Source organism: Mustelus asterias, chromosome 19, assembly GCF_964213995.1.
Source record: "Mustelus asterias chromosome 19, sMusAst1.hap1.1, whole genome shotgun sequence".
Lineage (NCBI taxonomy): Eukaryota > Metazoa > Chordata > Chondrichthyes > Carcharhiniformes > Triakidae > Mustelus > Mustelus asterias.
The window spans coordinates 46,767,800-46,793,000 of NC_135819.1; the positions used below are offsets into that span (position 1 = coordinate 46,767,800).

General features: G+C 44.8%; 1 protein-coding gene across 2 annotated transcripts in view; it reads left to right on the forward strand.

The window, feature by feature from the left end:
• LOC144507571 (cAMP-dependent protein kinase type II-beta regulatory subunit-like) overlaps positions 1–25,201 on the forward strand; it is a 99,723-nt gene that overhangs the window by 66,069 nt on the left and 8,453 nt on the right. Inside the window, exons 5-9 of one of the 2 annotated variants that reach the window (XM_078234719.1) lie at positions 2,581–2,687; positions 9,474–9,627; positions 14,929–15,030; positions 16,139–16,213; positions 24,258–24,323. In XM_078234719.1, the coding sequence (XP_078090845.1) occupies positions 2,581–2,687; positions 9,474–9,627; positions 14,929–15,030; positions 16,139–16,213; positions 24,258–24,323 (504 nt within the window). Of the gene's footprint in view, positions 1–2,580; positions 2,688–9,473; positions 9,628–14,928; positions 15,031–16,117; positions 16,214–24,257; positions 24,324–25,201 lie in introns of both variants that reach the window. The other variant, XM_078234718.1, reaches the window with a different exon arrangement.

Here is a 25,201-nt window from a genome sequence, read left to right on the forward strand (position 1 = left end):
TGATTGTGCCATCAAAACAATCACAAGTTGCCCCTTAATACCTGAAGGGACTTGTGATAGCATAACCGCTTTCAAGGGGGTGATCACTGAGGGCCATAAGATCAGGCTGGACCCTATGGAGAAGCAGCACAGGAAGCCAAGCCAATTGGTGCAAGGGCATGCGTGCGGGGTTGGGGAGTGTAGTGGGGTCATCGAGGTGACCAGTACTGTCAAGAAATCTCAGACAATACAAGACTCTCAAAGTCAGTGTTTCTCTGTATAAAGACGTAACTTTATTAAACCAGCAGCTGCCTTGGGATCATCAAAAGGTTAAGTAGCTCTGGCATAGAGCAATAGAACCTCTTCGATTAAATCTAACAACACAATCAAAAAACAGATCAATTATAGATTTTTCTTATCTATCATTCCCGCTTTACAATAACTTTAAATCAAGATGCACAAATCAACAAGAATACCTGTCAAATACTCTAGCCAATTGCATTCCACTCCTCAACATAACGGTGTTTTACTAGTCCGTGAAACCCAGAAGCTAACTCCTATCTTGGCTGACCCCTTCACCATGGTTGCCTAGAAACCTAAGATGCTTAGCCCAAAGTTCAAATTCATGTTCTCATAGGTTCCTTTGAAGTTCACTGTCCAACTCCTGACACAACATCTGGGCACCAGTCCATCTTGCCTGGACTGTGAATAAGTCCTATTCTTCATATGTGATAAAGTGTTCTAACTGTTCTCGCATCTGAAACTTTAGCTGATAGATCTTGCATATTTCCAAGGTTCAAATATTCTCTTGAAATATGGCTTCACCCTAATGACTTTTGCCATGATGCCTTGTGGTAAAATGCTTTTGACCAAAGTGAACAATATTCCTTAAAATTAATAATTACATTTAAAATATCAGCATTTGTGTTTTACAATCATAATCACTTATTTGAATCAATCACTGCATCTCATATGTGTAAATCGCTTTTTGTTAGCTTATTTTAAAGTCATTTAACTGAATACTGCTGGTTCTGTCAGTGCCTTAATGTGTACTGTTTCAAAATGTCTCACTAATCTTATTACACCACTTCAGGGAGGAACCTCGGCTGGAGCCAGGGAGTAGAGCGTAGATGTGTGTTGCAGCTCTGTCAGACCCTTGTTTGTATGTAAATATAAATAGTTTTGGCAGTAAACTAGTTATTTCTTGAAGCCACAACAAGTTGCCTTTGAAGTGATTACAGTACTGTTAACTGAACCATTTTAAATAGATACCTAATGGGTGATTTTGAATCTGCGAGTAGGTGGGTCACATTGCTGAGGGTGCTTGCCTGCTTATATCACACTCTTCCCGTAGTCGTCTGATGAAAAGAAAACAACCTGAAAGGTTAACTTTCTCGCTCCGCAAACGCTGCCTGATGTTCTGAGTATTTCCAGCATTTTCTAGTTAGTGCTTTACATTCGAAAATACTTCATCAATTTCTGTCATGTTTTATAAATGTGAAGTCGTTAGCATGTGCAAAAACTACAGACGCTTGTCAAAAAGGCAACTTTTGAAGCATCACCTTTGATGTTTAGCAAGAGATTCAATTTCTGTTTAGATGAATTATGTTCTTGTTATAGTTCAGAAATGTATTGCAGAATAGGATACTTTTTCACTTTGGATACCTAAGGGGCAATTTTGACTTCTGCCATTGGAAAGCAGGCAGGCAGTTAACATTGCCAAGGGGACTTAGCTGCAGTCTTTGATTTTATTTTGCTATTCTGAGCAGGTCAGAGGGACGCAGAAGGGATCCGACTTTAAAATGAGCAGATTGGTCTGGAGAGGGACATGCAACCTATGACATGAAGAGTATGTTGAAAGAGTGGCAAATTCACAGGATCCATATTTTTAAAACCCATCTCTGTTTATATTTTCACTCTTCCTCCCTTTACCAGCCCCTTGACAGAGTCTGTGGTTGAAATTTAATGCTCCTTTGAAGATGGGGTGACGGATGGTGGGGGAGAAAGGGAAGGGGGGCATAAAATTGGGTTTTGTGCTGCTTGCCTGCCCCATTGGGTATTCTGCCTCTGATGTCAGGATACTTCCATGCCCATGGGTCAGTTGTGCCCCTTAAGGGATCAATTCATGGCCACTAAGGACCTCCTCTTGCATCTGAAAATGAAATTGAGAAATTAATTGAATTACCACGGGGGAGATTCTCCTGGCTGGCTGCAGACTTGAATGGAGCTCATTTAGCGGGCATCCTGCTGGGCGCACGCCTCCGGCCGCTGGATTTCCGGCATCATCAGCTCCGCGTGATTTAAATATTACAATGAGTATTTACATTTCACTAGTGGGCCCAGGACTCTAGTGCCCCCACCCCTGGTATTCTCGGAATTGCCAGCCTGTCAGTTAGAGCTTGATCCATCGGTGTGGATCTTGCACCACCGTTCAGTTTTAACACAGTGTGCTATAAAATTGGAGCTGTGTCCAGCTGCTGCCTCGCCTAGCTGCCAAGGTACAAATGTAGAAATGTGCTGTTTTTCAATTTGCTGAGTCATTTGCAAACATGGAATACCATGTTAGTGCTTGCAGTAGCTGATGCCCACTGCCTTTTACAGGAACAAATGTTTCAGCTGTTGGATGCCATGTTCGAAATGCACGTCAAAGTTGGTGAACATGTCATTGATCAAGGGGATGATGGGGATAACTTCTATGTGATTGAAAGGTAAGAATCTTTCTCAATTCCATTTCATTTTCTGACCAGTTTCCGTATTGCATTGTGATGTTTTAGGGTTATTAACTGAGGCTACCTGGCTTGGGATTTGACTGCAGAGGAAAATGCAGGCACTACAAATTTTCTCAGCTGCAATTTAGTCTACACAATATCTCACTGAATGACTGCTTGAGCAGGCAGTCTCAAATGACCCATTTTGTGTACTGGATGCTCTGATCTCTTGCATGCTGTCACACGCCACCTTCTGTCTTGCTGGAGACTCACAGAAGGTGCAGTAACCTGATGAAGTCATGAGGCACGATTGCAGTCCTGATCTGTTTTACTTGAAATATTTGAATGGACCGAAAACACATTTTCCTGTGAGATGCACCTAGTTCTTGTACTCGTTGTAGCATGAGGCAGGCATGATTTGTAGGCTAACAACCCTAACTAGAAATACTTTTAAGCACCAAGGTCACATGGGTTCACTGTCATTCTTTAGCCCATGCCTATTTCTGGTTGACTCTCCCTATCATTATATGTCTATATCCACATGGTCCACAGTGGTCGAAAATACACACACAATTCGATTTGATTTATTATTGTCACGTGTATTGGTATACAGTGAAAAGTATTGTTTCTTGCGCACTATACAGACAAAGCATACCATACTTTGAGAAGGAAAGGAGAGAGTCCAGAATGTAGTGTTACAATCATAGTAGGGTGTAGAGAAAGATCAACTTAATGCGAGGTAGGTCCATTCAAAAGTTTGATGTCAGCAGGGAAGAAGTTGTTCTTGAGTCGGTTGGTACGTATCCTCAGATTTTTGTATCTTTTTCCTGATGGAAGAAGGTGGAGGAGAGAATGTCCGGGGTGCGTGGAGTTCTTAATTATACTGGTTGCTTTTCTGAATCTACATATAATGAATATGCATCATTCTAACACTGAAATGCCAACTACTTGGGAATGCATTCAATACCACATCCCATTGTCTCAAATAGAGCATACTTTGTAAACATGCAGTTTCATGACTATTCCTGCCTGGCTTCCATCCAGAAAATATCTTAACATTCCTCAAATCACTTGTACATCATAGAACCATAGAATCCCTACAGTGCAGAAAGAGGCCATTCGGCCCCTTGAGTCTGCGCTGACTCTCCGAGAGACATTGGAGGCAGTTCAGAGGAGGTTCACTCGATTGATTCCAGAGATGAGGGGTTTGTCATGTGAAGAGAGATTGAACAGTTTAAGCCTATACTCTCTGGAATTTAGAAGAATGAGGGGAGATGAAATTGAGGTTTACAAGATGATAAAAGGTATTGATAAAGTAGACGTGGAGCAGATGCTTCCTCTTGTGGGGCATTCTAGGACAAAAGGTCATAATCTCAGGATAAGGGGTAGCAAATTTGAAACCGAGCTGAGGAGAAACTACTTCTCCCAAAGGGTCGTGAATCTGTGCAATTCACTACCCCAAAGTGCGGTGGATGCTGGGACAGTGAGTAAAGTTAAGGAGGAGTTAGACAGATCTTTAATTGGTGATGAGTTGAAGAGTTATGGGGAGAAGGCAGAAAAATGGTGATGAGGAGCATATCAGCCGTGATTGAATGGTGGAGCGGACTCGATGGGCCGAATGGCCTAATTCTGTGCTTATATCCTATGAACTTATAAGACCACCTTACCCAAGCCCGCCCTATCCCCATAGCCCTGCACACTTAGCTTGGCTAATCCACCTAACCAACACATATTTGGACCGTGGGAGGAAACTGCAGCACCCGGATGAAACTGGAGCACTCAGAGAAAACCCACGCAGACATGGGGAGAACATGCAAACTCCACACAGTCACCTGAGCCTGGAATTGAACCCGGGTCCGTGGCGCTGTGAGGCAGCAGCGCCAATCACTGTGCCACCATGCCGCCCAAAAACCTTTGAGAGTTGAAGCTGGATAGCATCTTGGACCAGCAGCCTAATTTTTAAAAGTGCCCAGACCGTAAGTAAAAATCCCAAATGTTATCATTCTCTTGTTAATGCTAACCTTGTAGGATTAACCGAGCATCAACTTCAGTGGCAATACCTATAATAGCAGACTCCCATTTGAGGAAGGAAACTTGCATCATTTTCGTGGCAATGATCTAACCTTGGGCTCCCAGTGACTTGCGAATGGGGAACGTGGATCATGAACTTGAGCATTTTTCTGATGCTGTCGTCTTGCGTTTCCTTCCTGTTGTCTATCATTATATAAGTCAGTTGAGTTATAATTCTGTCACCCAGCTTAAATTTCAGAGAACTGATGCAGGTTCTGGTGGCAGCTAAAGCTAAATAATATAATGGCCTTGAAACTCCCTAGTGGGTCAGTATAAATATCCACATATCTTGAGTATTGCTGCAACCCTGAACCAGGTAATTAATTGGTAACTGCCATGATTATTTATTTAAATGGTGCTGTAAATACCTAATGCACTTTTACTCTTGCTATAATTCACTTCAATGTGTGAAATGAATTTTTACTTTCAAAAGTACCTGACTCTTCAGTCTTCACTATTTTTCAGGAAATATGAGAGAAATTAAATGCGCGGCCGTCTAATAATCTTCCCTCTTTGCAAGAGTTTGCAGTTCCTAACATTTACAAAGGTTTTGGCTCTGCAATATTAGAATATTAATTTCTTCTGGCAAAAAGATTGTTGCATTAACAATGGCATTCATTACACAGCTCCAGTGCTTTTAATTGTTGTATTTTTAATCCTCTTGGTTTTTCTGATGGGCCATTTTTAATAGCATTGAACGAAGGGTTTACTCATTTTGCTGAACTTCTGAGGCTGGGATTTTGTGCCAGTGTTCGCTGCGGGTGAAATTAGCGATGCTGGTGGAAAATCCTGTGAGACGGCAGGAACGAGAATCTTGGCATCAAGATCTCGTTCTCAGATTTTCCCTGCCCCTTGCTGGTGATGTAACGAGGTTCCCACCCAAAATAAAGGGCGGGAGCCTCATTTAAATATGTCGGCAAAGTTTACTACAGTTGAGGGGAACCTGCTGTGGGTGCAAAAGTAAGTATAGCTGCGGGGTTGGGGGGGGAAGAGAGAGTGAGGGACTGCCACCCAGGCAGGGTGGCAGTGCCAGGCGCAGGCCCTCTGGGGAGCTCCAATTGGAGGGGGGTATGGGGGGGGGGGGGTTTGCCCCAGTGCTTGTGTTGTGGGAGGGGGGGGTTTCCCCTTATTTTAAAAGGACACCCGATCTCTGTGGAGCCAGCTTTGCCAGCTCGATCAGGCTCCGCCCTGCCAATGTGATGCCGCAAACAACAATGCCAGATTTTCTGTGCACAGAGTGCCAGAGAGCTTGGAGAGAAAAGTCTTTCCCAGCCATAGTCCTGACTTTTCATCCTCGAGGTGGGTACTGGAAGTGGAGGAAATGCTTGGTCTGGCATGGCCTGCTTCTGAAAAAAGTGCCTGCAGAGACGGGATCGTCATTGCTGGGAGCAGCTGCGTGTGTGAGCCACCATTCTCTATTTTAATAGTGTTACTGTAAGGAACTGTAATTACACCGTGTCCGTGTAACATTGTTCAAATTGTGGAAATAATTGTGCACGGTACAAAATAGGTCCGTCTAGGCCATTGATACAATGCACATTGCTGCCATCCAGTGGAGCTTGAGGCCACTGGATTTATGCAATTTCTTCCTTTTTGTTCTTTTATTCCTGATGATTTGTTCACCAAGCTGGTTTTCCAGTAGTTCTGCGGAGTGCGGTGCTGTCTGTTCCTCTCGCTGTCTTGCTGATCGCTCTGTAAAGACTGTCTGGCATTGCAATTCATTTTGATGCATGAGAAAGAAATGAACGGATGTGTGGACAGATCCGCAGATATGAGCGAGAGTTTCTTTTGAAGCTTTTGTGTTATCTTCCCTTTAAGTTGCTCAGAGCTGTGGAATGTAATCTGCGGAAATCAATGAGACCAGACAAGTCCATGTACATTCAGTGCTGAAGTTAGTCATTGCTCTAGCTCCTCCAATCACAGCTTCCCTCTCTCCCAGTCTTGTCACTCCTCCAGAGACAGAATCTATGATTGGAGGAGCAGTCTGGGTGGGAAAAGGGGAACCTGTGAATGGAGGAGCCAAAGCCGTTATACTGGCCGTTCCCACTGGCCATCATACCGGAGTCTTTCAGCCGCACTGAACAATTCGTGACAACATCTTGCTTCTGATTTATTATTGTCACATGTACTAGCATGCTGTGAAAAGTATTGTTTCTTGCGCATTACACAGACAAAGCATACCATTCCTAGAGAAGGAAAGGAGAGAGTGCAGAATGTAGTGTTACACTCATAGCTAGGGTGTAGAGAAAGATCAATTTAGTGCAAGGTAGGTCCATTCAAAATTCCGATGGCAGCAGGGAAGAAGCTGTTCTTGAGTCGGTTGGTACGTGACCTCAGACTTTTCTATCTTTTTCCCGATGGAAGAAGGTGGCAGAGAGAGTGTCTGGGGTGCGTGGTCGTCCTTAATTATGCTGGCTGCTTTGCCGAGGCAGAGGGAAGTGTAGACAGAGTCAATGGATGGGAGGCTGGTTTGCATGATGGATTGGGCTACATTCACGACCCTTTGTAGTTTCTTGTGGTCTTGGGCAGAACAGGAGCCATACCAAGCTGTGATACAACCAGAAAGTATGCTTTCTATGGTGCATCTGTAAAAGCTTTCAGAGGTGAATGAGAAGTAGCAGCTGGAGCAGACCCAGGGGAGCTGCTACTCAGCTTTGCAACAGGCTGGACCTGGCTGTTGTCCACATCCGCGGCATGAGCTACTTTGAGAGAACAGGAAGTTCATTTCTAGTGATACAGACTTATCTTGAGCGAGGTGAGCAAATGCTGTGTCAGTGTGTCCAGTGGCGGAGGAGGGAGCTTAGGCAGCAGCAAGTGAATGGGGCTGTTCCCTCCCCTCACTCACTCCAGCTCCCCTTTCCTTCAACAACTCTCCAATAATGAGAGCTGTGGCATGCAGATGGTTTTTCTGTTCTATTCGGAATAGATAATCAAAATATATAAAACACAAGCTGAAAGGTTTCCTTGCAATCTGGATTACAGTTATTGAAACTGTCCTCCAAATATGAGTTTGCTGTCAATGTGTACGTAGGTTCGAATGCACAGATCGAAGCTGAGGCAGTCACCAAAGTCAGTGTTATTGTCTGAACAGTGTCATAAATAATGGGGATGTTCTCCTGTCACAGTAATAATATTGCACGATGCTATTAAAATGAAATTTGTACTCTCGGGCTTGTTTAATAGTTGCAGTGGGAGGATGCACACACATACTGCATTACATTGTTGCAGCTCTCAACATCAATAACCCATGCTGCGCATATATTGGACAATATTTGTAACCAACGATGAGTGATAAATTTACTTTACGTTGGGATACCTTTGAACATGTATAATATTTGAAATGATTCTTGAAACTTGCACATCTGATGTGCTAAGTGTAATTTTTACAAGATGTAAATTTTGAATTTAAATTCAATTTACTAGGATCTTCCTGTGTGTGTTTAGCGAATCTTGAAAAGGGGGAAAAAAATGTCATGTTTGATTGAGGGTGGGTGTTAAAGGAGAGAGAAACAGGCCCGTGATTTCTCTTCCTGGCCCTGCTCCCTTCCTAACAGCACTGTGGGTGTGCCTACACCACATGGACTGCAGTGGTTTAAAAAGGCAGCTCACCACCACCTTCTCGAACATAATCAGGGTTGGGGGATAAATGCTGGCCCAGCCAGTAATGCTGTTTTTTAAAAAAAAACAAATTTTGAGTTCTCAGACCGGGACCATTTCCAGGTTCCCAGCTCCACGATTGCTGAGTGTGCGCCCACTGGCGTGATCCTGTGGGAGAGAGCCTCCTAATTGTCTGCTTCTGCCATCAGATTAAGGATGGTGGGTGGGTTCCTGAGACTGTCAGTCCATTCAGAGGAAGCTCTGAAAGCAGTTAGACTAAGCGGAGTGCTGTTGCTGCAAGTTTCGGGACTGTGGAGGCAGCTCCATCTTGAGGCCCCTCTGAAGAACTGGTCCCCCCATGCCGACACTATAGTTAAGAAAGCCCACAACGCCTCTTCTTTCTCAGGAGATTAAGGAAATTTGGCATGTCCGCTACAACTCTCACCAACTCCTACAGATGCACCATAGAAAGCATTCTTTCTGGTTGTATCACAACTTGGCTCCTGCTCTGCCCAAGACTGCAAGAAACTACAAAGGGCTGTGAACGAAGCCCAATCCATCACTCAAACCAGCCTCCCTTCCATTCACACTGTCTACACTTCCTGCTGCCTCGGCAAAGCAGCCAGCATATCAAGGACCCCACGCATCCTGGACATACTCTCTTCCATCTTTTTCTGCTGGGAAAAAGATACAAAAGTCTGAGGCCACATACCAACCGACTTGAGAACAGCTTCTTCCCTGCTGCCATCAGACTTTTGGATGGACCTACCTCGTATTAAATTGATCTTTCTCTACACCCGAACTATGACTGTAACGCTACATTCTGCACTCTCTCCTTTCCTTCTCTATGTACAGTATGCTTTGTATAGCGTGCAAGAAACAATACTTTTCACTGTATACTAATACATGTGACAAATCAAATCAAAGAACACTGGATTTTAAAAAAACTCTCAGTCCTTCCAGGCCCAATTTGATGCACTGTTCACGATTTGGAACCAACATTGATCCTACATTCTTAATTCCAAATGCCGATTGGATTTAAATTGAGGGTTAGCAGGGTTGCTATTCATAAAGTATGAGGATGTTTTTATTTAAACAATGAATGTTTATGTTTTACAGGGGGACATATGATATATTTGTCAATGTGGATGGATTGCAAAGGTGCGTTGGGGCCTATGATAATCGCGGTAGCTTTGGTGAGCTGGCCTTGATGTACAATACTCCCAGAGCAGCTACCATCGTTGCTACCTCTAATGGAGCACTATGGGGTCTGGTAAGTGTTGGGGAACTTGGATATTATAAATGAATACGTTATATGTTGTCCAGTCAGTGCAGTTGAAATGAGAAACTAATGCATGAGACATTGAAAATCCCAAGTGGTTTTTAATAGTCACTTATCTGAAAACACTTACTTGTGGAATTGAAATTTAGGCCCAACTGTCTTCAGCTGCTTCAACGTCCCTCCACCATAAGGTCAGAAGTGGGGAGGTTCACTGATGACTGCATGATATTCACGACGACTCAGATACTGAAGCAGTTCATGTCCCGATGCAGCAAGACCTGGACAACATTCAGGCTTGGACTGATAAATGACAAGTAACAATCGTGCTACACAAGTGCCATGCAATGACCATCTCCATCAAGGGAGAATCTAACCATCACCCCATGACTTTCAATGGTATTAGTCCCACTATCCACATCCTGGGGTTTATCATTGACCAGAAACTGAACTGGACCAGCCATATAAATACTGTGGCTACAAGAGCAAGTTAGAGGCTGGGAATCCTGCAGAGAGTAACTCACCCCCTGACTCCCCAAAGCCTGTCCACCATCTAGAAGGCACAAGTCAGGAGTGTGACGGAATACTCGCCTGGATGAGTGCAGCTCCAAGACTCAAAAAGCTTGACACCATGCTGGACAAAGCAGCCTGCTTGATTGGCACAGCATCCACAAATATTCACTCCCTCCACCACTGACTCTCAGTGGCAGCAATGTATATCATCTACAAGATGCACTGCAGCAACTCACCAAAGCTCCTTCGACATCACCTTCCAAACCCCTGACCTTTGCCACCTAGAAGAACAAGAGAAGCAGATGCATGGGAACACCAGTACCTGGAGGTTCCTCTCCAAACCACATACCATCCTAACATGGAACTATGGTGCCTTTCCTTCACTGTTGCTGGGTCAAAATTCTGGAACTCCCTTCCTAACAGCACTGAGTGTACCTGCACTACAGTTCAAGGAGATGTCTCAACTTCTCTTGGGCAATTAGGGATGGACAATATATACTGACCGAGCCAGCAATGCCCACATCCCAAGAATGAATATTAAAAAATAAGCCCAGTGGAATAGGATGAGTATTGAAAGATTTTGGAAAAATATTCTCAGATAATGATTTGACTGGCCCTAAAATGCTCAATATATTTTACAACTCTCTCCCATACATTTTACATCCTGAACACTGAAACTCTGATTTAACTGTAACTTGGTGTAAGGTGGGTAATCTGACTGTATTGATGTGGCTGTAGAATAGTTTTACTTCTCCCCCTATGAATGTAGTTAACCATAGAAAGTCACATGTTTTGACTATCTCTGGTGGACTTTCTCCTGTAACCACTTAACTATTTAACCTGATGTTGCTTCCAGAATGATGTTTGGTAGGGAAGTAACAATTTTGAGCCAGTGACAATGACAATATGTCCATGTCAAAGAGGTGTGTGACTTCCAGACCAAGCTAGAGGCGATAACGAAGTGGATAGATAGTCAAACATGAAAACGATTATGTATACTGATATCTCCATGAGTAGCAACATAGAATCCCTACAATACAGAAGGAGGCCATTCGGCCCATCGAGTCTGCACCGACCACAATCCCACCCAGACCCTATTCCTGTAAAGCACACATTTACCCTGCTAAACCCCCACACACTAGGGCCAATTTACCATAGCCAATCAACCTAACCTGCACGTCTTTGGACTATTGGAGGAAACCGGAGCACCCGGCAGAAACCCTGCAGACACTGGGGAGAACATGCAAACTCCACACAGACAGCAATCAAGGCCAGAACTGACCTGGGTCCCTGGTGCTGTGAGGCAGCAGTGCTAACCACTGTGCCACCGTGCCACCCAGTATGTTAAATGAACCAAACGTCAGGGCCAAAGACCTCAGTGAGTGTAACTGGGTCGGAGGGGAAACCATTTTTAGAGATATGCTACCGTCATTGGACTTCAACCAAACTTAGCCAGTCCCCAGAAGTGAGATGGCGGAGTATGAGAGAATGGGCAATTGTGACAACAAAAAGCCAAGACATTAAGGGCAAGGAAAGATAATGACTATAGTTACAGTTAAGTTTCATAGAAACTTCAACTAATATCATCTTGCTGCTATGAGCGCGTTGGTACTCATGCTCAGGGCTTGAAAGATCAAACTTTGAGGTGACTACCTTTGTGGCAATGATATCTATTCAGTACTGTATTTACTTTCAGCCATGATGTGGAGATGCCGGCGTTGGACTGGGGTAAGCACAGCAAGAAGTCTCACAACAACAGGTTAAAGTCCAACAGGTTTATTTGGTAGCATAAGCCACACGCTTTCGAAGCACTGCCCCTTCATCAGGTGAGTGGGAGTTGTGTTCACAAACAGGGCATATATAGACACAAACTCAATTTACAAGATAATGGTTGGAATTCGAGTTTTTACAGGTAATCAAGTCTTCAAGGTACAGACAATGTGAGTGGAGATGATACAAAGATTGGAGGTGTAGTGGACAGTGAGGAAGGTTTTCAAAGCTTGCAGAGGGATTTGGACCAACTAGAAAAATGGGCTGAAAAATGGCAAATGGAATTTAACGCAGACAAGTGTGAGATATTGCACTTTGGAAGGACAAATCAAAGTAGAACGTACAGGGTAAATGGTAGGACTCTGAAGAGTGCAGTTGAACAGAGGGATCTGGGAATACAGGTACAGAATTCCCTAAAAGTGACGTCACAGGTGGATAGGGTCGTAAAGGGTGCCTTTGGGACATTGGCCTTTATAAATCGGAGTATCGAGTATAAAAGTTGGAGTGTTATGGTAAGGTTATATAAGGCATTGGTGAGGCCGAATTTGGAGTATTGTGTACAGTTTTGGTCACCTAGTTACAGGAAGGATGTAAATAAGATTGAAAGAGTGCAGAGAAGGTTCACAAGGATGTTGCCGGGACTTGAGAAGCTGAGTTACAGAGAGAGATTGAATAGGTTGGGACTTTATTCCCTGGAGCGTAGAAGATTGAGGGGAGATTTGATAGAGGTGTATAAGATTTTGATGGGTATAGATAGAGTGAATGCGAGCAGGCTTTTTCCACTGAGGCTAGGGGAGAAAAGAACCAGAGGGCATGGGTTAAGGGTGAAAGGAGAAAAGTTTAAAGGGAATATTAGGGGGGGCTTCTTCACGCAGAGAGTGGTGGGAGTGTGGAATGAGCTGCCGGATAAAGTGGTAAATGCGGGGTCACTTTTAACATTTAAGAAAAACTTGGACGGGTTCATGGATGAGAGGGGTGTGGAGGGATATGGTCCAAGTGCAGGTCAGTGGGACTAGGCATAAAATGGTTCGGCACAGACAAGAAGGGCCAAAAGGCCTGTTTCTGAGCTGTAATTTTCTATGGTTCTATGGAGAGCACAGGTTAAAGAAGTGTGTATTGTCTCCAGCCAGGACAGTTAGTGAGATTTTGCAAGCCTAGACAAGTCGTGGGGGTCACAGATAGTGTGACATGAACCCAAGACCCTGGTTGAGGCCGTCCTCATGTGTGTGGGACTTGGCTACCAGTTTCTGCTGAGCGATTCTGCGTCGTTGTGTGTCGTGAAGGCCGCCTTGGAGAACGCTCACCTGAAGATCAGAAGCTGAATGCCCATGATGAAGTGTTCCCCAACAGGAAGAGAACACTCCTGCCTGGTGATTGTCGAGGGGTGTTCATTCATCCGTTGTCTTAACGTCTGCATGGTCTCCCCAATGTATCATGCCTCGGGACATCCTTTCCTGCATCAAGGACAGTCACCTCAGCACTTCACTGTACCGCAAGCCCACGGATAACCTCTCGATGCTCCACTTCTCCAGCTTCCACCCTAAACACGTTAAAGGAGCCATCCCCTACGGACAAGCCCTCCGTATACACAGGATCTGCTCGGATGAGGAGGATCACAACAGACACCTCCAGACACTGAAAGACGCCCTCATAAGAACAGAATATGGCGCTCGACTCATCGATCGACACTTCCGATGCGCTACAACGAAAAACCGCACCAACCTCCTCAGAAGACAAACACGGGACACAGCGGACAGAGTACCCTTCGTCGTCCAGTACTTCCCCGGAGCGGAGAAGCTACGACATCTTCTCCGGAGCCTTCAACATGTCATCGATGAAGACGAACATCTTGCCAAGGCCATCCCCACACCCCTACTTGCCTTCAAACAACCGCACAACCTCAAACAGACCATTGTCCGCAGCAAACTATCCAGCCTTCAGGAGAACAGTGACCACGACACCTCACAACGCTGCCACAGCAACCTCTGCAAGACGTGCCGGATCATCGACACGGACGCCATCATCTCACGCGGGAACACCATCTACCAGGTACACGGTACATACTCTTGCAACTCGGCCAATGTTGTCTACCTGATACGCTACAGGAAAGGATGTCCCGAGGCATGGTACATTGGGGAGACCATGCAGACACTACAACAACGGATGAATTAACACCGCTTGACAATCACCAGGCAGGAGTGTTCTCTTCCTGTCGGGGAACACTTCAGCAGTCATGGGCATTCAGCCTCTGATCTTCAGGTAAGCGTTCGCCAAGGCGGCCTTCACGACAACGCCGAATTGCTGAGCAGAAACTGATAGCCAAGTCCCGCACACATGAGGACGGCCTCAACCGGGATCTTGGGTTCATGTCACACTATCTGTAACCCCCACGACTTGCCTGAGCTTGCAAAATTTCACTAACTGTCCTGGCTGGAGACAATACACAACTCCTTTAACCTGTGCTTAACTCTCCACTCACATTGTCCGTACCTTTAAGACTTGATTACCTGTAAAGATTCACATTCCAACCGTTATTTTGTAAATTGAGTTTGTGTCTACAAGTGCCCTGTTTGTGAACAGAAGTCCCACTCATCTGATGAAGGGGCAGCGCTCCAAAAGCTTGTGGCTTGTGCTACCAAATAAACCTGTTGGACATTAACCTGATGTTGTGAGACTTCTTACTTTACTTTCAGCAACAGGGACTTCGACTCTCTTTGACTTGGACGGACAAGAGCAGTAGGCTACTGTTGTGCACCATCTTGTGGCTAAACATGGGCATTGCTGACAGATGTTTGGGAAGACCTGGGAAAGGGGATTGAATAGGGTAAAGGTATTAATGCATCGTTGTATCACTGACCGGTGCGTTAGTACGTTACACTCAAGAATATACTTTCTGGTGAATTTTATCAAAGCATTACAAGCAGTCAGATATACAAATTAATAAAACTGAAAAAATAATTCTGCAATTTAACTTGATTGTATAAATTAATAACTAGCTACCCATTTTTCTAGGACAGGGCAACGTTTCGTAGAATTATTGTCAAAAACAACGCCAGAAAGAGGAGATTGTATGAAGAATTTGTCAAGTCACTGCCACTTCTAAAGTCACTAGAAGTAAGTAGGGTTTCCGCGGACTCTGTGTTGCCTGGGCTTGAAAATTGAAGCTATGAGGAGAGATTGGACACGCTGATGTTTTTTTTTCTTTAAAACAGAGGAAGCTGAGGGGTGAACTAATTGAGGTGTGCAAAAATATGAGGAACCTTGATAGGATAGACAGGCAAGACCCGTTTCCCTGTCCGGCAGGTCCACTTACCAGGGGGGCATAGATTTAAGATAATGGTAGAAGGATCAGAGGGAAATGAGGGAAATCTTTTTCACCCTGAGGGCGATGGGCATCTGGAATTCGCTGCCAGAATTGGTGTTTGAGGCTGAAAAGATACCAGGATCTGAAGTATTGTAGCCTGCAAGGTTACGGACCAGGTGTTGGAAAGTGGGATTGAAATGAGTGGCTAGTTTCTTTTTTTTGGGCCAGCTCAGCCACCAATGGGCTGAGTGGTCTCTCTGTGCTGTAATCCTACCATGGTTATTCCGTGTTGGATGCTACATTGAACCTATTATTCTGCCCTTGTAAGCTTAAAATTGTGTTAACGGTGTAAATATATTATTTAATAATGTGTGCAAATTGATAGGGCTAAGAAATTTGGAATTCCCACAAATTTTAATGTTAATAAATGATTAACAGCAAATTGCAGCAACAATTAGACAGTCTAACACATTCTATCCAAAATTTTTGTTTCCATTATGTAACTAAGTACTTAGAGCCGATTTCCGGAATAAATGCTTTTTATTTTATAAATGAGCAAGGACATTTACCCACTTGGATATTATAATTTGCAAATCGATTGAGAATTTAGGCCAAACCTTTTCATAAATAAAAAGAGAAAATGCTGGAAATACTCATCATGTTTGGCAGTGTCAGGAGACAGAAGCAGAGTAAACATTTCAGGCCTGTGATTTTTTTTTTCTTCCCCCAGTTCTGATGAAGGGTCACGAGCCCGAAATGTTAACTGTTTCTGATGCTGCCGTAACCGGCTGATTTATTTTCAGCCTTTTCCCTTTTCATTTCAGATTCCCAGCATCCGCAGTATTCTGCTTTTCAAACTAACTGCATGCTTGTGTGAAATGTTGCAACCAATAACAGGAAATTCTTTCACATCTCAAGCTAGGGGAACGGATGAAGGTCGTTGATGTATTTGGAACCAAAACGTACAAGGATGAAGAACAAATCATTGCTCAGGTACAGCATCATTTTTTTTCTTCTCCTCCTTCTGTCGCATGAAGTACTATTCCAAACGTTGTTCACAGTGAGTTCAAAACATGGAAAAATTCAAACCATTGGCAGAATAAGGTTTTTAAAAAAATGGCATTGACTTAAATAATTGTCGTTCTTGGTTTTGAATTTTGAGTAGTTGAAGCATTTTGACCAAGGATTAAGATTTTTGAATGGTTGTGAAGAATGAATACTTTACTAGTATAACAGTCACTGTCTGTGTGGAGTTTGCACATTCTCCCCGTATCTTCATGGGTTTCCTCCGGGTGCTCCGGTTTCCTCCCACAGTCCAAAGCTGTGTGGGTTAGGTGGATTGGCCATGCTAAATTGACCCTAGTGTCAGGGGGATTAGCTAGGGTAAATGTGTGGGGTTGCTGGAATAGGGCCTGGGTGGGATTGTGGTCAGTGGAGACTTGATGGGCCGAATGGCCTCCTTCTGCACTGTAGGGATTCTATGACAAATTAATTTTATCTCCGTGAAGTCATGAATTTTGCTAATAAGGAAAGGCTTGATGAACTAAACCTGTGACGTCACAGGTGGAGAAGGTAGTGAATAAGGCATATGGCATGCTTGCCTTTATAGGACGGGGCATAGAGTATAAAAGTTGGGGTCTGATGTTGCAGTTGTATAGAACGTTGGTTCGGCTGCATTTGGAGTACTGCGCCCAGTTCTGGTCGCCACACTACCAGAAGGACGTGGAGGCTTTAGAGAGAGTACAGAGGAGGTTTACCAGGATGTTGCCTGGTATGGAAGGGCTTAGTTATGAGGAGAGATTGGATAAACTGGGGTTGTTCTCACTGGAAAGATGGAGGATGAGGGGTGGCCTAATAGAGGTGTATAAAATTATAAAAGGCATAGATAGGGTGAACAGTGGGAAGCTTTTTCTCAGGTCGGTGGTGACGTTCACGAGGGATCATAGGTTCAAGGTGAGGGGGGGGGGGAGGTTTAACACGGATATCAGAAGGACGTATTTTACGCAGAGGGTGGTGGGGGCCTGGAATGCGCTGCCGGGCAAGGTGGTGGAGGCAGACACACTGGGAATGTTTAAGACTTATCTAGATAGCCACATGAACGGAGTGGGAATGGAGGGATACAAAAGAATGGTCTAGTTGGGACCAGGGAGCGGCGCGGGCTTGGAGGGCCGAAGGGCCTGTTCCTGTGCTGTATTGTTCTTTGTTCTTGTTGTTCTTTGTACAGTTTTTTAAAGTGGATATATGTCCCCAAGTCATTGAAAGTGACAGGATAAATCGAGAAGACTGGATGGAAGAAATCAAACCTAAGGGATCCTTGGTTTTATTAATAGAGGAATAGAGTATAAAAGCGAGAATGTTATACAAAACCTTTATAAAAGGTGGGTTAGGCCTCTGCTGGAGCAAGATGCTTTAGGGAGGATGTCAAGGCCTTAAAAAGGGAACAGAAGACATTTACTAGCATGGTACCAGGAATGAGGATTTTTAAAAAATTCATTCATAGGATTTGGGCATCACTGGCTAGGCTTGTATTTATTGCCATTCCCTAATTGCCCTTGAGAAGTCAGTTATGTAGATAAACCGGAGCTGAGAAGGTTAAAAGCAGATTTGATCAAGTTGTTCAAAGTCATAAATGGTTCTGGTAAAATAAACACCGAGAAATTGTTTGCAGATGGAGCAGTAACGAGAGGGCACAGAGTTAAGGTGATTGGCAAAAGAGCCAGAGGTGACATTTGTAAAACATGCAAATGTGAATTTTTTTTTACACAGCAAGTCGTTGCGATCTAAAATTAAAATGCACTGTCTGAATGGGCACTGGAAACAGGTTTAATAGTAACCTTTAGAAAGTGAAGTTGAAAACCAATTAAAGGGAAAAACATCACAAGGCTATGAAGAACAAGCAGGGGAGTGGAATTAATTGGGTAAGATGGGTATAGAGGGATATGGGCCAAATGTGGGCAATTGGGACTAGCTTAGTGGTTTCAAAAAAAAAAGCAGGCGGCATGGACAAATTGGGCCAAAGGGCCTGTTCCAATGCTGTAAACGTCTATGACTCTGACTCTATAACTGTACCAAAGAGTTAGCATAGGAACGATAGACCATATGGCAGCCTTCTACCTGTACAATTCTATGATTTTAAACAATATGGCGAATGCAATGAATTTGTGTCCCATGGTTAAAATTACCAGTCAAGCTTTGCAAGCTCAATTTCAGAAACATTTAGTTTATTCATGTTGGGTCCTATGTGATTGAAGTATACATGACTACAGTTAGTACAGAGTTGGACAATGCTATCACTCTGCCACATTAGAATTCTCCATTCCCTCCTTCCATCCCTGTCTTTTTTCCTTCTCCCTTTCATTGTTCAATGTTGCTTTCCTTTTCTGTTTGACTCGAACTGGGGGCAGGAAGAGGCAACACAACTGGAACTCGGGCAGGTGTCTGTGCGACAGTCAGCAGCTTCAAGGCTCAGGTGGCCAATCCAAAGTCCAGCATTGGGGGTTGGGTAAATGGGAGGTTAGAAGCAGCAGCATTATGGGAGTCCGCTCGGTGAGTGGTGTTGTGACTCAATTGATTGGCGAGACTACAAGAAACAATATTGAAGCGCGCGATATTGGTATGGTATATTTGGAAGCTAGAGACACTCATGTATGTTCGGAGCAGAGAGAGAGTCTCCTGGTTAGGTAGCCGTCACTGGGTTTGTTTGGAGGGTGGTGACTCAGGCTTTCTGACTCCAGGTCAGTCTGTCGTTCCAGTGTGAGGTATTCCCCTTTCCTGTCGCAGGACAGAACTGCAGATTGGAGAAGTAATGATGATTCAATTCTGCAAAAACTCTGCCAGTGGGGCAGAACTGTACAAAAGTCAGAACAGCTGGCCACCTCCGCAGTCTTGACATCAGATTGGTGTGCAAGTGTTGCACTGCTTTCAGTTGTCTTGCTCCTCCCAACTTGGGCCTTGTCCAGGGGACCCACAATACTGCGGGTCCCAACCGATGGAGGAGAGTGGTGTTGCTGGAAAGGATGGGGAAGGATGCATCATCTCCGTGGACTTAATGCTGAGAAACCCGTCGGCATTGTTGTGTCAGCCTTTAAGGATTGCGAGAGTGGAAGATCAGTTACTCCTCTCAGCAGGAGATCAGAAGGCTGATCTTTGAGTCAGGCAGTGTTGCTAGGTGAGTGGGAAGTTGGACATGCTGTGTTTTGCCTGTGCCACAATACAGCATTGGATTTCATTCATTCTCTCGACTGCCTCCTCCTGTGGCTCCGTGTATCAGTGTCCTCTTGTATCTTTATTCTTTCAACAGCCAATGCTTTATCATCACAGGGAACCAGTTCTTCCCACGAACCCTTGATCTTCTATTCCAGCTGTTTACATAGCCACATCAAATACGATTTAAAATAGAGGAGCGGCCATTTAAGAACTGCTAATCTCTTGACTCCTCAGCCCCTTCCATTCTTAGTAAGCAATCTGCGGGTTTCTGAAAATGCGAAGTGAGCACATGATTACTATTTAAACAAGTTGACCTTGTAGAAGCCAGTGGAGTTGGATTTGGCTTTCCCATGAACAAGTCAGGCTGATGCAACCTAACCTGGCCTATTTATTCCCCAGAATGGTATAATCAGCTCGGTAGTGCTTTATCATTCTGAAATCTCGCACAACTTGACACCACAAATCCACCTTCTAAGCTGACTGAAGGTAGCACAACTATACAGTGACAGCAATAATAATGTATTTATATAGTGCCTTTAATGTAATGGAACATCATCGAATAGAAGCCCTACAGAGCAGAAGGAGGCCATTCAGCCCACCGAGCCTACAGCACCGACAACAATCCCACCCAGGGCATATCCCTGTAACCCAACATATTTACCCTGCTAATCTCCCTGGCACTATGGGGCAATTTAGCATGGCCAATCAACTTAACCTGCACATCTTTGGATTGTGGGAGGAAACTGGAGCACCCAGAGGAAACCCCTGCAAACACAGGGAGAACATGCAAACTCCACACAAAAATAGTCACCCAAGGCCAGAATTGAACCCATGTCCCTGGTGCTGTCAGGCAGCAGTGCTGACCACTGTGCCCCTAAATGCTATGCTGCTTCATAGCAACATTATAAAATGAAGTATGGCATCAAGCCATGTAAAGAGATATTAGGTCAGATGACCAAAAGCTTGGTCAAAAAGGCAGTTTTAAGAAGTGTCTTCAAGGCGGGCTAAAAGATTAATGAGGGAAAAAAATATGAGTCTGAGAAAACGCTCACTGGAAATAAAAAGACAGATAGTAAAAGTTTCTGTATTGTTTTTTTGAAAGAGTTAACAAAGTGAGCAGTGATTCTATAGAAATTGGGTCTGGGGAATTAATAATGGAAAATAAGGAAATGGCAGAGGAATTGATCAGGTATTTTACATCAGTCTTCACGACAGAGAATACAAGTAACATCCCAGAAATAGCTGTGAATCAGGAATTGGGATTCAAGAACTCAGGAAAATTGCAATCAGCAGGGAAGTGATACTGAGCAAATTCTTGGAGCTGCAGGCTGACAATTCCCATGTCCTGGTAGATGTCATCCTAGGGTCTGAAGAGAAGTAGCTAGTGAGATAGTGAATGTGTTAGTTTTAATTTTCCAAAATTCCCTAGATTCGGAGAAGGTTCCATTTGCCGAGATTTTGTGCCTGGATTTGCTGCGTGCGCCAATGGCCATATGGGTACAACATCCCCCACTCGCATATATGGGACGTCCCTCCCAAATGGAGCTCTCTAGAGGGGCCCCCCCGGCACTGCTGTTGGGTCAGCGAGGGGGAAGTGGGAGAGATCCTAATGTGAGGGAACATATGGTGGCACAGTGATTAGCACTGCTGCCTCACAGCGCCAGGGTCCCGGGTTCAATTCCAGCCTCGGGTGACCGACTCTGTGGAATTTGCACATTCTCCCCGTGTCTGCATGGGTTTCCTCCAGGTGCTCTGGTTTTTTCCCCACAGTCCAACATGTGTGGGTTAGGTGCATTGGCCATGCAAATTTGCCCCTTAGTGTCCCGGGATGCATAGGTTCGAGGGATTAAGGGGTAAATATGTGGTGTTACGGGGACAGACCCTGGGTGGGATTGTTGTTTGGCTTGATGGGCCGAATGGCCTCCTTCTACACTGCAGGGATTCTCTGATCCCGTGAAAGTCAGAAAATGAGAATCTCGCTGGCAAGATCTTGGGCAAAATTTTCCTGTCCCAGCTGCCATTGGGAATCGTAGGGGGAAGGACATGTGGCAGGGAAAATTTGACGGACCATTTAAAGGTCTGTTGAACTTGGGTGTAAATTTCCAGTCTTGGGGCACGTGCAGCTGGAAAATCCCGCCCATAGTTTTCAGATTTTCCCCGTTACCCCCACCCCCCGCGCCAGTGACAAAATGACCTCATTTAAATAAATTATAATGTTATTAAAGGGCTTCCCTGCCATATGTTCCCCCCACATTGGGACCTCCCCTCCCCCGCTGACCCGACAGCAGTGCCATGGGGGGCCCCTCTGGGGAGGGGCATCCCATGTACGTGAATGAGGGCTTGCTTGTGTACATGAGTGGGTTGCCCGTGTACGTGGGTGGAGGGGGTCTGAATTTGTTTGGATGTATATGTGGAAAGTGCAGTGGGTAGGTGCCAAGAACTATAATCAATCTCGACTCTGTCGACCTTTTCAGGGGCAAGTTTATATTGTGCAATGCAGCTGTTGGTAAATAATAAATGATGCATTGCACAATATAACCACCCTTCTGAGCTGCCGTGTTAGATAACCTTCATAACTGCAGCAGTGTCTACTGGAGAGTAAAGCATGTTCCTAGATACTGTGTCAATATTCATGTACAGCAGTCTGTGCTTTACCACCCATCTTTTCTTGGTTTGCTGTTGGAATCTGAATTTCAGGATTGTCGTGAAGAAATGGCCAAGTGTAAACTAAATTTAATAATCTGTTCGCACGTATGTTTCTTTGAGAAGATGAGGGGGCCTTGTGCTTCGGAGAGACCAGCAAACCCAGAAACAGAGTTGCAAGTTTGGAACCTTTTAAAAATGGCTACCCACTGTGCCAACTGTGCCGCCCATGCCAATAATGTGATGATAGCTCCATTATCAGGAAACTCCAATTGTTATGAGAGAGGTCAGTGTGCAGTTTAACTGGGGTGATGTCATTGGCCCCAGTGGCATTGAGGAATCAACCTGGTATTTCATGACAAGGTGGCAACCAGCTCCTATCAAAACAATCCGCTGTCTCCTCACCAGGCTGCTGCTCGCCTTTTTGAGGGAAAGAGGATATGTGTCACCTGGAAAAGAGGGCACTATTAGAGTGGTGCTTTTTTCCGTGCTGTGTATTTGAAATTCTGCGGTCTTCTCCACCTTCCTCACCATTGCATTAGTTGGAGCAGTTAGCGGCAAATTCATTGTCACCTCTCTGCTTTCGGACCCACTTGAAGTCTTCCTTCATTCCCTCTCCTTTTCTCTCACTCTACCCAAACTCGCATGTCACCACAACTAACATAACTCATTGCTCATTAATGGAGTAGTCACTTGCCTGATCTGGTATAACTACCAGGATGTTGGAAGAAAGTGGGAGTGGTCCTTTCCAGCTAGCTTTGCTTTTTTGTTATGAGAAAGGTGCAAGACTGACTGACTTTTATCCCATGGGAGAGACCAAACATAATAGTGGGATTCTCCCAAAAAAAAATTCTGAGTGTCGAATTCGTGTAAAAACTGGAGTAAATCACGCAGGATTTTCCAAATGAATCTCCCACACGCTGTGCATCACAGAGCCGTAGCATAAATCACGGTGAAAATCAGTGGGCTGGGCCTATTCCCGCTGGAGAGGCTGGCAGCATAGTGCTGAGCAGACCACTGCGCATGTGCTGTCCTGTCAACTGCAGTAGCCCTGCTTTGCCAGCCTCCCGATCACTGGCCTCCCAGACATGTCTCGGCCAGCCCTGATTTCGCGCCCCCCCCCCCCCCCCCCCCGCCCAAGCAGGGCAACCCTCCCTGCACCCCAATCGTCAGTGCTGATCGCTGGCCTCCCTCCCTCTGTCACCCCCCCCCCCCCCCCCTTGGCACTGCTTGATGCCTGGCGGAAAGGGCAAAGGTGCCCCCTGGGCATTGCCACTTTGCCCCTTGGGCAGTGCTGGGGGCAAGGCTGGCAGTGTCAGGGAGCACCCCCCATTACCCCTGACCACCTGGGGGGCTCCAGGGCCTCCCTTCACTCTGGCGGGTCAGGTCATCGGCTGCCCGCTAGTGAGATTTAAATGCTCGTTATAATAATTTATTCAGCTCTGCGCCGATTTCTGTCATGGAGCTGACGACGCCAGAAATCCAGCGGCCGTGGCACCCAGCGGGAAGCCCGCTACACTGCCTCTGCTTATGTCTCCTGGCCCGCTGCGCTGCTGGGAGAATCGCCCCCAATTTCTTTTGGAGTTAAACTCCAAATGTCTTTTTGTGTGAATACTCCAAAGATTGTTATACTAACTCGATCTCCATGTCAGGATAACTCTCCCAGAAAAATTCCAGGGAATTTAATTACAAGGGTAGGCTGGAGAAACTGGGATTGTTTTTCTTGGAGCAAAGAGATTTGAGGGGAGATCTGATCAAAGTGTGCCAGATTATTGTATTTAATAAGGTAGGCAAAGCAAAGCTGTGCTGTTTAGCAATGGCACAAGATCCAGGGGCACAGAGTCAAAGTTTTGGATAAGTGATATAGGGGGAATGTGAGGAAGAATATCTTAATGCAGCAACTAGCAATGACCCAAAACTGGCTGCCCATGAGGGTGATGGGAGTGGAGACGATCAATGATTATTGAAGGAAATTGGACAGTTTCCTGAGAGAAGTTAACTTGCAGGACTAAGGGATGGAATTGGGGAAGAGTTCCAGCATGAATTTGATGGATCAAATGACCGCCTTCTGTGCTGTAAGGATTTCACGCGGTAATGATTCTAACACTCCAATTTCCATCTCTTTTTAAACATAAATAAAACTTACCTTCACTATGCATAAATTTAACTAGTTGTTTTTGTCCCTCAGGGAGAGAAAGCTGATTGTTTTTATATCGTAGAATCTGGAGAGGTTCGGATAACAATGAAGCACAAGGTAAGTACAACCACTCAGTCTTTTCGAAAGACGAGTTAAATTACGAATTGCACATAAATGTATTTGTAAATGACACAGACTGTGTAATGCCTCATTGAAAATCTTTGCATCTTTGTGGTGGCATATTGGCTGTGCCACCGTGCTGCCTCGCAGCGCCAGGGACCCAGGTTCGATTCCTGGCTTGGGTGACAGTCCGTGTGGAGTCTGCATGTTCTCCCCCTGTCTGTGTGGGTTTCCTCCAGGTGCTCTGGTTTCCTCCCACAATCCAAAAATGTGTGGGTTAGGTTGATTGGCCATGCCAAAGTGCTCCATAGTGTCAGGGGGATTATTATGGTAAATATTTGGGGTTATGGGGATAGGGCCTGGGTGGGATTGTTGTTGGTGCAGGCTCAATGGGTCGAATGGCCTCCTTCTGCACTGTAGGTAGTCTACGATTCCACAATGTTCCATTGTTAATCCTATCCTGGTATAAAATGAGAAACTGGATGATAGGACAAATTAAACAGAGGAGCGCTTTCTGCATCCATGTTCTTGTTTTTCCCACTTCACACTTATTCAGTCAATGACTTCTGTTTGGTCATGAGCTGGTTGACATTCCCACTTGAAAGTCTGCGTTTCTTCAACTTTCTCCCCTTTCCTGCAGCTTCCCTGCCCTCAAGAAAGGAAAGGCTGTTTCACAAATTTCACAGATTTTACTGATAAAAATACCCAAGTTAATAATTGTGAATGTAGATGATTAAGGGACACATATTGGACAGAAGAGTTCACTTGAGCAAGCTGACCCTAAGACATTTTCATATTTATAATTTAATACAACTCTCCAATATTTTGCATGGAGTTGCCTTCATTATCCCATTGCAAAATACCCTGCATTAACT